Source organism: Argopecten irradians, chromosome 3 (genome assembly GCF_041381155.1).
Source record: "Argopecten irradians isolate NY chromosome 3, Ai_NY, whole genome shotgun sequence".
Lineage (NCBI taxonomy): Eukaryota > Metazoa > Mollusca > Bivalvia > Pectinida > Pectinidae > Argopecten > Argopecten irradians.
This window is the reverse complement of record NC_091136.1, coordinates 23,546,818-23,562,543: the sequence shown is the minus strand read 5'-3', so window position 1 is coordinate 23,562,543 and position 15,726 is coordinate 23,546,818. Positions and strand designations below refer to the sequence as shown.

The window sequence follows — 15,726 nt, the reverse complement described above, 5'->3', positions numbered from 1 at the left end:
GACTTAGTCACTCAAAAGTAAACAAAATTTCAACTTCCCAATGATGGTTCATGTGGACGATTTTATTAATGCTGAATTGAAATAAGGGGATTCTGCAAACTCACTGCATTAAGTGCTCAATAGTTTTAACATATATAAGTACAATGATGAATTTTTGTACTCGCAAAACTTTCTGTGTAAACCAATGCTAAATAGCACTAAAATATGCATAAAATTTGCATTCCCCATTTACGGTGGTACAATAGATTTTGCTGAATTCAGTACAATTGATATAATTTACACTTTTATTTGGTATGGGGTTTTGTCTTTGTTTCAAATTTCATTCCATAATCCAATGAAAGATTAAATTTGTAAATTAGCATATATATATATAATGATGAGATGAAAATAAAAGTTTAAAATTAATTTTCATGCTTCCTTAATCTTTAATGTCTCCAACCTGATTTTATGATGAAAAATATTGGGAAAATATCCTGTCAGAAATCTATGCCAGAATTACAAGATGTTTGCCTTTGACTATGTTGGCCTCCTCTAGGCCTGACCGCTTTAAGTAGCCTCCTCTAGGCCCGACCGCTTTAAGTAGCCTCCTCTAGGCCTGACCGCTTTAAGTAGCCTCCTCTAGGCCTGACCGCTTTAAGTAGCCTCCTCTAGGCCTGACCGCTTTAAGTAGCCTCCTCTAGGCCTGACCGCTTTAAGTAGCCTCCTCTATGCCTGACCGCTTTAAGTAGCCTCCTCTAGGCCTGACCGCTTTAAGTAGCCTCCTCTAGGCCTGACCGCTTTAAGTAGCCTCCTCTAGGCCTGACCGCTTTAAGTAGCCTCCTCTAGGCCTGACCGCTTTAAGTAGCCTCCTCTAGGCCAGACCACTTTAAGTAGCCTCCTCTAGGCCTGACCGCTTTAAGTAGCCTCCTCTAGGCCTGACCGCTTTAAGTAGCCTCCTCTAGGCCTGACCGCTTTAAGTAGCCTCCTCTAGGCCTGACCGCTTTAAGTAGCCTCCTCTAGGCCTGACCTCTTTAAGTAGCCTCCTCTAGGCCTGACCGCTTTAAGTAGCCTCCTCTAGGCCTGACCGCTTTAAGTAGCCTCCTCTAGGCCCGACCTCTTTAAGTAGCCTCCTCTAGGCCTGACCGCTTTAAGTAGCCTCCTATAGGACTGACCGCTTTAAGTAGCCTCCTCTAGGCCTGACCGCTTTAAGTAGCCTCTAGGCCTGACCGCTTTAAGTAGCCTCCTATAGGCTTGACCGCTTTAAGTAGCCTCCTCTATGCCTGACCGCTTTAAGTAGCCTCCTCTAGGCCTGACCGCTTTAAGTAGCCTCCTCTAGGCCTGACCGCTTTAAGTAGCCTCCTCTAGGCCTGACCGCTTTAAGTAGCCTCCTCTATGCCTGACCGCTTTAAGTAGCCTCCTCTAGGCCTGACCGCTTTAAGTAGCCTCCTCTAGGCCTGACCGCTTTAAGTAGCCTCCTCTAGGCCTGACCGCTTTAAGTAGCCTCCTCTAGGCCTGACCGCTTTAAGTAGCCTCCTCTATGCCTGACCGCTTTAAGTAGCCTCCTCTAGGCCTGACCGCTTTAAGTAGCCTCCTCTAGGCCTGACCGCTTTAAGTAGCCTCCTCTAGGCCTGACCGCTTTAAGTAGCCTCCTCTAGGCCTGACCGCTTTAAGTAGCCTCCTCTATGCCTGACCGCTTTAAGTAGCCTCCTGTAGGCCTGACCGCTTTAAGTAGCCTCCTCTAGGCCTGACCGCTTTAAGTAGCCTCCTCTAGGCCTGACCTCTTTAAGAAGCCTCCTCTAGGCCTGACCGCTTTAAGTAGCCTCCTATAGGCCTGACCGCTTTAAGTAGCCTCCTCTAGGCCTGACCGCTTTAAGTAGCCTCCTCTAGGCCTGACCGCTTTAAGTAGCCTCCTCTAGGCCTGACCGCTTTAAGTAGCCTCCTCTAGGCCTGACCGCTTTAAGTAGCCTCCTCTAGGCCTGACCTCTTTAAGTAGCCTCCTCTAGGCCTGACCGCTTTAAGTAGCCTCCTGTAGGCCTGACCGCTTTAAGTAGCCTCCTCTAGGCCTGACCACTTTAAGTAGCCTCCTCTAGGCCCGACCGCTTTAAGTAGCCTCCTCTAGGCCTGACCTCTTTAAGTAGCCTCCTCTATGCCTGACCGCTTTAAGTAGCCTCCTCTAGGCCTGACCGCTTTAAGTAGCCTCCTCTATGCCTGACCGCTTTAAGTAGCCTCCTCTAGGCCTGACCGCTTTAAGTAGCCTCCTCTAGGCCTGACCGCTTTAAGTAGCCTCCTCTAGGCCTGACCGCTTTAAGTAGCCTCCTCTAGGCCTGACCTCTTTAAGTAGCCTCCTCTAGGCCTGACCGCTTTAAGTAGCCTCCTCTAGGCCTGACCACTTTAAGTAGCCTCCTCTAGGCCTGACCACTTTAAGTAGCCTCCTCTATGCCTGACCGCTTTAAGTAGCCTCCTCTAGGCCTGACCACTTTAAGTAGCCTCCTCTAGGCCTGACCACTTTAAGTAGCCTCCTCTAGGCCTGACCACTTTAAGTAGCCTCCTCTAGGCCTGACCACTTTAAGTAGCCTCCTCTAGGCCTGACCACTTTAAGTAGCCTCCTCTATGCCTGACCGCTTTAAGTAGCCTCCTCTAGGCCTGACCACTTTAAGTAGCCTCCTCTAGGCCTGACCACTTTAAGTAGCCTCCTCTAGGCCTGACCACTTTAAGTAGCCTCCTCTAGGCCTGACCACTTTAAGTAGCCTCCTCTAGACCTGACCGCTTTAAGTAGCCTCCTCTAGGCCTGACCGCTTTAAGTAGCCTCCTCTATGCCTGACCGCTTTAAGTAGCTTCCTATAGGCCTGACCACTTTAAGTAGCCTCCTCTAGGCCTGACCACTTTAAGTAGCCTCCTCTAGGCCCGACCGCTTTAAGTAGCCTCCTCTAGGCCTGACCGCTTTAAGTAGCCTCCTCTAGGCCTGACCACTTAAAGTAGCTTCCTATAGGCCTGACCACTTTAAGTAGCCTCCTCTAGGCCTGACCGCTTTAAGTAGCCTCCTCTAGGCCTGACCACTTTAAGTAGCCTCCTCTAGGCCCGACCGCTTTAAGTAGCCTCCTCTAGGCCTGACCGCTTTAAGTAGCCTCCTCTAGGCCTGACCTCTTTAAGTAGCCTCCTCTAGGCCTGACCACTTTAAGTAGCCTCCTCTAGGCCTGACCACTTTAAGTAGCCTCCTCTAGGCCTGACCGCTTTAAGTAGCCTCCTATAGGACTGACCGCTTTAAGTAGCCTCCTCTAGGCCTGACCACTTTAAGACATGTTATCGTGGAGCAAAGTTTACATTTCCAGAGACCCCTAGACTTTTGATAAGTAGTTGGAAGCTTGTCATCCTCTGTGGGGGGTTAAGTAGGAGAACACCTTAAGCACTAGGTCACTGTAAAGAATGAATGTTCACTGAACAGTACTGTATTCTACCCAATTAAATGTGGACTGAACAGTACTGTATTCTACCCAATTAAATGTGGACTGAACAGTACTGTATTCTACCCAATTAAATGTGGACTGAACAGTACTGTATTCTACCCAATTAAATGTGGACTGAACAGTACTGTATTCTACCCAATTAAATGTGGACTGAACATTACTGTATTCTACCCAATTAAATGTGGACTGAACAGTACTGTATTCTACCCAATTAAATGTGGACTGAACAGTACTGTATTCTACCCAATTAAATGTGGACTGAACATTACTGTATTCTACCCAATTAAATGTGGACTGAACAGTACTGTATTCTACCCAATTAAATGTGGACTGAACAGTACTGTATTCTACCCAATTAAATGTGGACTGAACAGTACTGTATTCTACCCAATTAAATGTGGACTGAACAGTACTGTATTCTACCCAATTAAATGTGGACTGAACATGTGAAAATCTGTGTATGGTAGGTTTCTCTATCCCATTTCTTTTTCAAATTGATTAACAGATTTATGGATTAGTTTGGGCAAGGCAATAATTTTATGAACAGCTTGTCCAAATTCTGTTCGATTTTTAAGCACCCTGGATACTAATGATTGGGTCGAATACAGTACATCTTTTGTAAATATTTCTTCCACCTTTGACAAAGACTGGTGTAAACTTAAAGTTGTTTAAATATTTTACCCTTATATGACCTCTGTAGCCTTCAATGGAGGTCAGTTGTTTTTTAATACAAATGAAAGTTCTTTATCTAAGCATGGTACATGTCGAATATTAGGTTTCTTGACCCATTAGATATTGACAAACTGGGGAAAACAGAAATTTGTACATGTATAAATTTAATGCAACATTTGAAATGTAAATCACATAAACTTCACAGTGTTACGCTGAGATGTGTCAAATCAATATGACATTGTATTGAAGGTTTTCACGTATATTGTCAATAACTATCATCCACAGATGACATATATGATACTCCCATAGGCCATTAATACACACATAATAATTTAAATGGGTTTGTAGTCCAATTTAGATTCCAATTTCTTGTTGTCACCGACTTTGCGAACAGCTTTCATGAAATCCTCCTCTATGACATAGTCACGCTCAGCTCTGATGGCAAACATTCCTATAAAATATGGACAAAGTTAGTTAGTGACCAATTACAAAATCCAAGAATGAACGGATGGCAAACATTCCTATAAAACATGGACAAAGTTAGGTAGTGACCAATTACAAAAACCAAGAATGAACGGATGGCAAACATTCCTATAAAACATGGACAAAGTTAGGTAGTGACCGATTACAAAAACCAAGAAAGAACGGATGGCAAACATTCCTATAAAACCTGGACAAAGTTAGGTAGTGACCAATTACAAAAACCAAGAATGAACGGATGGCAAACATTCCTATAAAACATGGACAAAGTTAGTTAGTGACCAATTACAAAAACCAAGAATGAACGGATGGCAAACATTCCTATAAAACATGGACAAAGTTAGGTAATGACCGATTACAAAAACCAAGAATGAACGGATGGCAAACATTCCTATAAAACATGGACAAAGTTAGGTAGTGACCAATTACAAAAACCAAGAATGAACGGATGGCAAACATTCCTATAAAACATGGACAAAGTTAGGTAGTGACCGATTACAAAAACCAAGAATGAACGGATGGCAAACATTCCTATAAAACATGGACAAAATTAGGTAGTGACCAATTACAAAAACCAAGAATGAACGGATGGCAAACATTCCTGTAAAACATGGACAAAGTTAGGTAGTGACCGATTACAAAAACCAAGAATGAACGGATGGCAAACATTCCTGTAAAACATGGACAAAGTTAGGTAGTGACCGATTACAAAAACCAAGAATGAACGGATGGCAAACATTCCTATAAAACATGGACAAAGTTAGGTAGTGACCGATTACAAAAACCAAGAATGAACGGATGGCAAACATTCCTATAAAACATGGACAAAGTTAGTTAGTGACCAATTACAAAAACCAAGAATGAACGGATGGCAAACATTCCTATAAAACATGGACAAAGTTAGGTAGTGACCAATTACAAAAACCAAGAATGAACGGATGGCAAACATTCCTATAAAACATGGACAAAATTAGGTAGTGACCAATTACAAAAACCAAGAATGAACGGATGGCAAACATTCCTGTAAAACTTGGACAAAGTTAGGTAGTGACCGATTACAAAAACCAAGAATGAACGGATGGCAAACATTTCTGTAAAACATGGACAAAGTTAGGTAGTGACCGATTACAAAAACCAAGAATGAACGGATGGCAAACATTCCTATAAAACATGGACAAAGTTAGGTAGTGACCGATTACAAAAACCAAGAATGAACGGATGGCAAACATTCCTATAAAACATGGACAAAGTTAGGTAGTGACCGATTACAAAAACCAAGAATGAACTTATTAAGTACATTTTAGATTTTTTAATTCAATTTTGTGCAGTCAGCCATGAAAAATTTGTTCGAGATGACATTCCAAAATGATCTAGACTTTGAGCACAAAATACCATTTTACATCAAAGATACGTCAGTAAAGCCCTGAAGTAATGACTACATCAGTGATATAAATGACAAGACAGGACATAAACATGTAGAATAGTACAATAGCACTGCTGGTTACATAGAAAAGTCCTTAGGGGGTAAACGGCCTTACCTGCTTCTGTACAAACATTTCTCAAATCAGCTCCGTTAAAATCGTCAGACAATTTGACCACAGCCTCCCAATCTATAAAGCATCAAAAAGAATGTGTAAAATAGTTGAATAAATTAAAAATATAAGAAAATATTTCCATTCATACTTAATCACATCTCAGTCTTACTATTGCACCAATGCCTGGTATTATAGTTTATTCTATTTGTGATTAAAGTACATTATACTGAAAATATCTACCCAGAAATTCCAGTGCCATCACATGAAACCTGGATGGACACAACACCATAGATTCAAACCAACTGTGTCACAATTACGTTACCCATTCTCCCAACTATCTTACTGAGAAATGTGACTTGTGTTTTGTTAAAATTGATTAGTTGGAAATCTTAATGGTTTTGTGCCAGCATGAGAAAAATTACAGAGCAGTATTAAAAAGTAAGATTTTTTCCCCCAAATCAGATTTTACCACTGACTTTCAAAAATGTACTACTGGTAAAAAATATCGCCTGCCTTTCCTTCTCTATTCCTGATTCATCAATATTTAACCAATACGTATCCTTGACACCTTGCTAAAACTAATTTAAGTCTACATAATAAAACATCCCCCACCTAATGTCTCTATTTTCTTTTAAGTTCTGATCATGGTCAATATGTTTAGTGATGAAAATGATGGTCAAATTTAACTTACCTATTTCTCCATGCTTTGCTATAGGTTGTGCATGAATTTTCATAATTTCTAATCTTGACTGTTCATTTGGCAATGAGATTTCTGAAATAAGCAAAAAGAACATTCTGTGAATCCCAAATGTTTTTAACAGGAAATCTTAATTTGTGTTGTTTCACACAAAAAAGTACAGTGTGTATTGCAATATGATTGTGCTAAATTTTCTGTGTGTTTCATTAGCGATTAATTCAAATGCCCAATATTGGTCATCATTGCATATTATTCAAAATATATATTTGCACAGTGCTGAAATTTAATTGATTTTTTTTCCTTATAAATACCATTTAATATGTAATTTTACTTTGTGATCTCGGCTGAACATCACAGCATACAACACCAAACACAATAATAAAAGGCTCTTGTTTTTGCTTAAGTTCTTAAAACAACGGGGTTATGCAAATTTTAGTATATAATGTGGGTTTTACAGAAGAAAAAAAAACAAACTGAGTTTTAGAGGAAATAATCCTTCAACCTTTTTTTCAATGGAGAGGGAGATAAATATCAAAAGACAAAACATACTGTACGGACTGGCAATGACCAACAAAAGAACATTCTGTTTTCACCTTTTTTTGTAAAATCATATACATGTACAAGATTTTTAAGATGGTAAAATGATATTATTTGAGTATGATTAGTTCCACCTTCATATCATAGTCTCAAAAAAATCTTGTACTCAAATCACCTTCCGAAACACCTAGATTTTTTTGGGAAAACAATATATGTGTACAATACTTTTGACACCAATATGTTTGTCTACTTACCAATCTTTCTATCTAAACGTCCTGGTCGTAACAAGGCTGGATCTAATGTATCTGGTCGATTTGTTGCCATGATCATTTTCACCTGTCCCAGTGCATCAAACCCATCCATCTGGTTCAACAACTGCAAAAATATGGTTTGATATTTAATGTTAAGAAACATAAAAGCCTGATTTATCTCCCCTTGTACTGTGGATTAAACTGTTTAACCATGAGAGTAAGCCTGATTTATCTCCCCTTGTACTGTGGATTAAACTAAGAGTAAGCCTGATTTATCTCCCCTTGTACTGTGGATTAAACTTTAATGTTCTAATTATGTAAATATTTAGATTTAAAGTAAAATTTGATCCAATAGACAAACCTCCATTAATGTTCGTTGAATTTCTCTGTCTGCGGATGTTCCCTCTGAAAATCTTCTCCCACCTGTCAAAGAAATAGGTATCAAATAATGTGCCATTTACAATGTTATCAACTCATTTTTTAAATCAATACAACATCAAAGACTTTAAATGATTTAAAGTACAAAGATTTTAAAAGAATAGAAATTTCAAAAAATAATTGGTAGTGAATTTGCAAAAGACATTAATATTGATTAATGAAATATATTTCTCTATCTGAAATACACTTGTTTGAAAATTTAAATAGACTTAGATATGATATCTTCTTTTGTTATTTGCAGATAAAATACCTTCACAAAATTATTATAAAATGAATTGACTAAAAGACTTGTCTGTCCTCATCTACAATCAACATCATGTACAATAGCCCTTATAATGTTGGAGGTTTAAATACATGTGTAATATTAAAGTGATCTTATACAAAATGAAGTTAACAAGAGGCCCATGGGCCATAACGGTCACCTGACTTAGAATATATAATGAAACAAATAATGAAACAAATTAAAGACATATAAACACTTTATGCTGGGCCTTGAAGTTGGTCAGTGGTTTATAAATTTGACCTTTATAGACTATGAAGAGTATTTGCTTCCATCAAACCTGTGAACTTAGGTATTTTTTGAAATTTTAATCAATTTGACCCTGTTTGGTCCTGCCCCTCTGGTCCCCCAGGGGGTCATCGAGGACGGATATGGATGTTAAAATGCTATATCTTAGGCTAATAATTCTAATCAAGTTTGACTAATTTCCTACGAAAATTGGGCAAATAATGTTCACAAATATGTTTTTCCTATATAAACTAAAGTAAACTTGACCCCTCCACAGGGGGTAACGTGAGACCCCAAGGTCATATAATTCACAGTTTTTATAAAACCCCTGAAGACCTTTCCATCTATAATTATTTGATTCTACTATATCCAGAATTTTAGAAGATTTTTAAAGTTTTAGCCTATTTGACCCTTTTTTAGCCCCGCCCCTCTGCCCCCAGGGGGTCGGCCAGGACCAATGTGGATATGATATTAAAATGCTATCTCAGGCTAATAATTCTAACCAAGTTTGACTCATTTCCTATGAAAATTGAGCAAAAAATGCTCATTAATGTGTTTTTCCTATATAAACTATAGTAAACTTGACCCCCTCCCCAAGGGGAAACAGGAGATCCCAGGGTCATATAATTTACAATTTTTATAAACAAACTTTAAGACCTTTTCATCTAAAAAGTGTATTTGATTATACCATTTCCAGAATTTTAAAAGAATATTTTTGAAGTTTTAGCCTATTTGACCTTTTTTGGCCCCGCCCCTCTGCCCCCAGGGGGTCAGCCTGGACCAATATGGATATGATATTAAAATGCTATCTCAGGCTAATAATTCTTACTAAGTTTGACTCGTTTCCAATGAAAATTGAGCAAAAAATGCTCATAAATATGTTTTCCCTATATAAACTATAGTAAACTTGACCCCCTCCCCAGGGGGAAACGTGAGACCCCAGGGTCATATAATTCACAATTTTTGTAAAGGACCTAAAGACCTTTCTATTTATGAAAAGTATTTGTTTCTACCATTTCCAGAATTTCAGAAGAAGATTTTTGAAGTTTTAGCCTATTTGACCCTTTTTTAGCCCCGCCCCTCTGCCCCCAGGGGGTCGGCCAGAACCAATGTGGATATGATATTAAAATGCTATCTCAGGCTAATAATTCTAACCAAGTTTGACTCGCTATCTCAGGCTAATAATTCTAACCAAGTTTGACTCGTTTCCAATGAAAATTGAGCAAAAAATGCTCATAAATGTGTTTTCCCTATATAAACTATAGTAAACTTGACCCCCTCCCCAGGGGGAAACTTGAGACCCAGGGTCATATAATTCACAATTTTTGTAAAGGACTTTTAGACCTTTCTATTTATGAAAAGTATTTGATTCTACCATTTCCAGAATTTCAGAAGAAGATTTTTGAAGTTTTAGCCTTTTTGACCCCTTTTGACCCCGCCCCTAAGGCCAATGGGGGTCAGTCATAGAAAAATTGTTAATAGGATTAAATGGCCATCTCATACTGATAATTCTGACAATATTTGACTCATTTCCTATTACAAATGACCAAATAATGCGCAAAAATGTGTTTTCTCAATATAAAGTATAGTAAACTTAACCCCCTCCCCAGGGGGAAACTTGAGACCCCAGGGTCATATAATTCACAATTTTTGTAAAGGACCTTAAGACCTTTCTATCTATGAAGAGTATTTAATTCTACCACATCTGTGAGTAGAGGAGAAGATTTTTGAAATTTTACTCAATTTTACCCCTTTTGGCCCCTCCCACAGCCCCCTGGGGGGTGGGGACAATATAATTCACAATTTTGATTGGCCTTATGCCTTAGAAGGTTTGTGCAAAATCTCATTTTTCAGTTTTGGAGAAGAAGTCGAAAATGTAAATTGTTTACGGACATACGACGGACGACGCAAGACGGACGACGCACGACGACGGACAAAAGGCGATTAGAATAGGTCACTTGAGACTTCGTCTCAGGTGACCTAATAAAAACTTAATAATTTTACCAATAGCATCTATTTCGTCCATAAATATGATGCAAGGTTCGTGATCTCTGGCGAAGGCAAACATCTCTCGAATCAATCGAGCGCTCTCTCCAATATATTTGTCAACAATAGCACTGGATACAACCTGTAAATTAATAAAAAATAATATAGTTCATACATAATTAAAATTATAACCTTTTATATTTACTTAATTGTACAGACTGTACACTGTATATGTAAATTTTTTTTTAATTTCACATCAGGCTAAAACAGGTAACCTGTCTAAAAGCTGTGTGTGCATTATCAATCATTAATTGTATTCATAATTCTGAGATTTTGGATACTTATTGCTTCAGGGTAAATCAATAGTCAATGATAATTAATTGAATTGATATTAAAAAGACATAACTGTGAAACTGAATACTTATTGAGTACTGTTGACTTTTACCTTTAAAAAGTTGGCGTCTAACTGACTGGCTACAGCTCGAGCGAGTAGAGTTTTTCCTGTACCCGGAGGTCCATACAGGAGACAGCCTTTTGGTGGGGTGATACCAACACGTTGGAACAGCTCTGGGTTCAGAAGTGGCAATTCAATTACCTGGGGAAGCAAAGATGTTATCAGTTATTACATAGATTACAGTGAAATTGTTCCTTTCCTGGGTTTATCATTGCCTTTTGCTTGGGTTTTCTTGCTTTACATTACAAGAAAGCTGCTGGCTTCCTCACATATAAACAATATAGTCATGCCATCAAAGGTATCTATATGATTATGTCCCTTGATTCTACACTAATTATCATCTTGACTTTATCTAACATTTCTGATCTTCCAATATAGAAGGAAGTCAATGTTACCTCTCTAAGTTCTCGTATCTGTTCCCCTAAGCCACCAATCTGGTTGTAACTGACATCACCAGGATCCTCCATGGACATGTTGTATACCAGTGGATCAACTTCACGGGGTAGGTATCTGTATATCACAAAGTATTTATCAATAGTCTCCAGTTGCAATAATACTATATATAGTTGACTGACGCCAAGTTCTTTTTTTTTCCCAATTCGATAAAAATAAATTGGCTTCTATTGCTGAAGCTACACTGTTAACCACTTGATTTTCATGTACCCAGTATACAATATTTGATACATCATTTTTTTCAATATGTTCGCAAATACATAAATTCAAGATCAAGGGTTCTCACTGACAATTCTGCATTCAAATACATATTTTTTACTTTTATTCTCAATTATTTTAATTTACGTTCAAGCTCTTCAGAAAATTATGTGTAAATTGGTATCTTGTGGTGCCCTATAACACAACCTATAATCGTTGGTGGGTAGACGTTTAAAAGAAACAATTTTTAATTATGGTTCCTTTGTCTTTCTCTCTCTTTTTATAAATAAGTTTTGAACGCAGGTTACTGCAATCCTAATTTCTAATACCTGGTACAAGCAAAGTAAAACCATCATCTCAATTCAGAGTTTTGATGAACTTAGCCGACACTAGAAATCATAAATCTTTCATAAACCAGGATATTAAAATAGATTTGGTAATTTATGACTCACCTCATGACCGTAAACCAGGATATTAAAATAGATTTGGTTATTTATGACTCGCCTCATGACCGTAAACCAGGATATTAAAATAGATTTGGTTATTTATGACTCACCTCATGACCGTAAACCAGGATATTAAAATAGATTTGGTAATTTATGACTCGCCTCATGACCGTAAACCAGGATATTAAAATAGATTTGGTTATTTATGACTCACCTCATGACCGTAAACCAGGATATTTAAATAGATTTGGTAATTTATGACTCACCTCATGACCGTAAACCAGGATATTAAAATAGATTTGGTAATTTATGACTCACCTCATGACCGTAAACCAGGATATTAAAATAGATTTGGTTATTTATGACTCACCTCATGACCGTAAACCAGGATATTAAAATAGATTTGGTAATTTATGACTCACCTCATGACCGTAAACCAGGATATTAAAATAGATTTGGTAATTTATAACTCGCCTCATGACCGTAAACCAGGATATCAAAATAGATTTGGTTATTTATGACTCACCTCATGACCGTAAACCAGGATATTAAAATAGATTTGGTAATTTATGACTCACCTCATGACCGTAAACCAGGATATTAAAATAGATTTGGTAATTTATGACTCACCTCATGACCGTAAACCAGGATATTAAAATAGATTTGGTAATTTATGACTCACCTCATGACCGTAAACCAGGATATTAAAATAGATTTGGTTATTTATGACTCACCTCATGACCGTAAACCAGGATATTAAAATAGATTTGGTAATTTATGACTCACCTCATGACCATAAACCAGGATATTAAAATAGATTTGGTTATTTATGACTCACCTCATGACCTTAAACCAGGATATTAAAATAGATTTGGTAATTTATGACTCACCTCATGACCATAAACCAGGATATTAAAATAGATTTGGTTATTTATGACTCACCTCATGACCTTAAACCAGGATATTAAAATAGATTTGGTTATTTATGACTCACCTCATGACTGTAAGTGTTGTCATATCCAAGGCAACACGGGTTCCTTGTTTGAGTTTGGTCTTGTCCAGTTGACGTCGACAACCAACAACATATCTTGGTCCATTTGTAGCTTTAACAATGACTGGAAATGAAATTTATATACATTTCATAACATATACTTTCAGTAACAACACCTTTAGATAGTGAAAATCTAGCCCTAGCCTCTGTGTTACATGCTAAGCTACATGTATACGCATGTGCAGTCCCACAGCGAAAGGAATGAATCAAAATGATGACCCAATTTATACAATCAAATATCATTCATTATGACAGATCATAAAACTTCTTATAAAATTATAAAATGGACTAAATACATGTAATTAAATTAAACTTTTCAAACATTACTGATCATGACCCATAGAATCTATTAAATGATTAGGAAATAAGTCTGGCAACTTGTACTCACATTTATCTTCTGTTAACTGTTTTAATACCTCTCCAACAATCTAAAAACAAAGAAGTTTTTGTTAGATATATCTAACTGAAAGGACTATAGATTTTTTGGAGTTTATATTTAAACAAGTGTTATTTTTACTCTTGACAAATTGTTGAAGATTGTCTGAAAATCACTATTTACTAGTTACACACAAAGAAGCTCTTTGCAAGCTGATATTTTTTTGTATTCAATTTCATGTTATAATGATTTTATCTTTCCTCTTTGTTAGTTTGAATTAAATTAATGAAGGTTTATAATCCCTCTCTTACAAACCAAAGAGGCCTCCGGTATACCATGCATAGAAAATTACTGTCTATCCATGTTTGGTGGCTTGAATCAAAATTTCCAAAACATTATCATTTTCACACCTCTTGAAAGACTGAAATCAGAGCTGACTACAATGTTCTTATCTTTATATCTTAAACATGGTATGTAAAAATATATAAAAATTTAGGTTATTTTTTGAAATCCAGATTTTCACTTTGATCATTGTACTGTATAGTGTATACATACCTGGCCAACACTCTGAAGAGCTTTCAAGTCATTTTCTGATTTATCATACTGCTTTGTAAGTTCCTTAGAATTTTCTCTCACTGGAAAAAAACCATGAAATAACTAAGGACAAGATTTAAAAGATTTCACCAAACAGTAGGAAAAAAGCACTGTATGTAATTCATTAGAATGAATAACCATACCTTGCAAATTGCCTCCACTTCGTTAAAAACTTGTACATGCTCTTGTGAAATCGTGTTTAAGCTGAGAAGTTCTCATTGCAACAAGTATCGAGTTTAAATTCTATTAACCTTTTGGTCATAGAAAGTGACGAACACCTCTGATTACATAGAATAACGTTATGTTTTCATCAGTACTGCACCAAAAATTTTGGGTAAGATGATCGCCAAAATATTTGTAATAACCCAAAATCAGGGTTATTAATCACATGAACAGACAAGAGACTTCCGGTAATTTGTTATCTTACTGATGAACAGTATTTCTGAATATTCAAATCACTCTAATTACTAAATTTTTACACCAATCTTCAAAAACTAAATAGAAATGGTAGAAATGTTTATTATGATGTACTGAACAACATATCCTGTGTTGTCACTATATATTAACTTTTCCTCATATTTAACATGTTGTTGTTTCTTGTTGTTTGTTATGGCTGTTAAGGGTGACCGATTTGCAACACTAAAGAGACAAAATTGTAGCTCTGACTATGAGTCACCATCATCTGTCAGAAATCTTCAGTCTGTTGTTCATCGATATGTCATCACAGCTAGTAATGTATTAGCTCAATAGACATTACTCAAACATTTCTCTGGCAATGCTGTACTGATCTATTAGCAGTCCTTTTATTCAATGAAAATCTATTATGTAGGCCTAAACTTACTACAGTGGCTTTTAAAAAAAATCGTTTTTCATAATCATTGGGCCTACTTTATGAAGGGGGGAGGGCAAATACTTTTTTAATTCAGCTGCAAAATATGGTTTTGATCTGCTTATCAAAGCACACGAACTATTTTATTAGCAATTAATCTTTCATATCTATTCATTTACAGCAAGATATTGTATGGCAGTTTGGAAATGAAGGGAACGAAGCCGGAAACCGATTCATTTTCTTAATTTCTTTCATAGAAGAAGCGAAGCGCATATCGAGCGTTTTCTTGATAAAAACGTGCAACAAGATAAACTACTACTAGCACTTTTTTTGTATTCAAACCGCTTTTGCAATGCATATGTACATCTTGAGTCTAGAAATAATTTTCGACAATGACAATGCAAGAATGTGACGATAGACGCTCAAAATTGCCGGTTGTTAACAACATGACTTTCACCTTTTAATACAAAAAAAATACTTTCAAAAGAACAATTCAATATCAGAAATTAAGCTCTTACTTTCTTTAAGACGAGCCTCTAGCTCCTTATGTTCAAGGAGCTTTCTTCTGTAGTCTCCCAATGCTTGTTCTCGTGGATCGGTTGTCGCCATTTTCGTTTCTTTGAAGAGTTAAACAAGGGAGACAATCAATAAAAAAAAAAATCACAAAGAGGTCCAATGGGCTTGTATATAAAAATACAGTCATGCAGTTGTCTCCCTTGGACTGTACAGTATATTAGATGATTCACATGATAAAGTATAATTTAAAGGCCTAATTTAC

The 15,726-nt window shown here is 37.1% G+C and overlaps 1 protein-coding gene across 1 annotated transcript; it reads right to left on the bottom strand.

Annotated features, from left to right (window-relative positions):
* Positions 1–4,262: 4,262 nt before the first annotated feature.
* Positions 4,263–15,621, bottom strand: LOC138317930 (26S proteasome regulatory subunit 10B). Its single transcript, XM_069259907.1, has 12 exons — positions 15,467–15,621; positions 14,081–14,160; positions 13,538–13,577; positions 13,093–13,213; positions 11,397–11,511; positions 10,993–11,142; positions 10,566–10,689; positions 7,977–8,038; positions 7,619–7,739; positions 6,822–6,902; positions 6,134–6,205; positions 4,263–4,566 (listed from the first exon to the last, which is right to left on the bottom strand). Exons 1-12 carry the CDS (start codon positions 15,555–15,557, stop codon positions 4,448–4,450), a joined length of 1,176 nt encoding a protein of 391 aa, XP_069116008.1. The 5' UTR covers positions 15,558–15,621; the 3' UTR covers positions 4,263–4,447.
* Between the last annotated feature and the right edge of the window lie 105 nt (positions 15,622–15,726).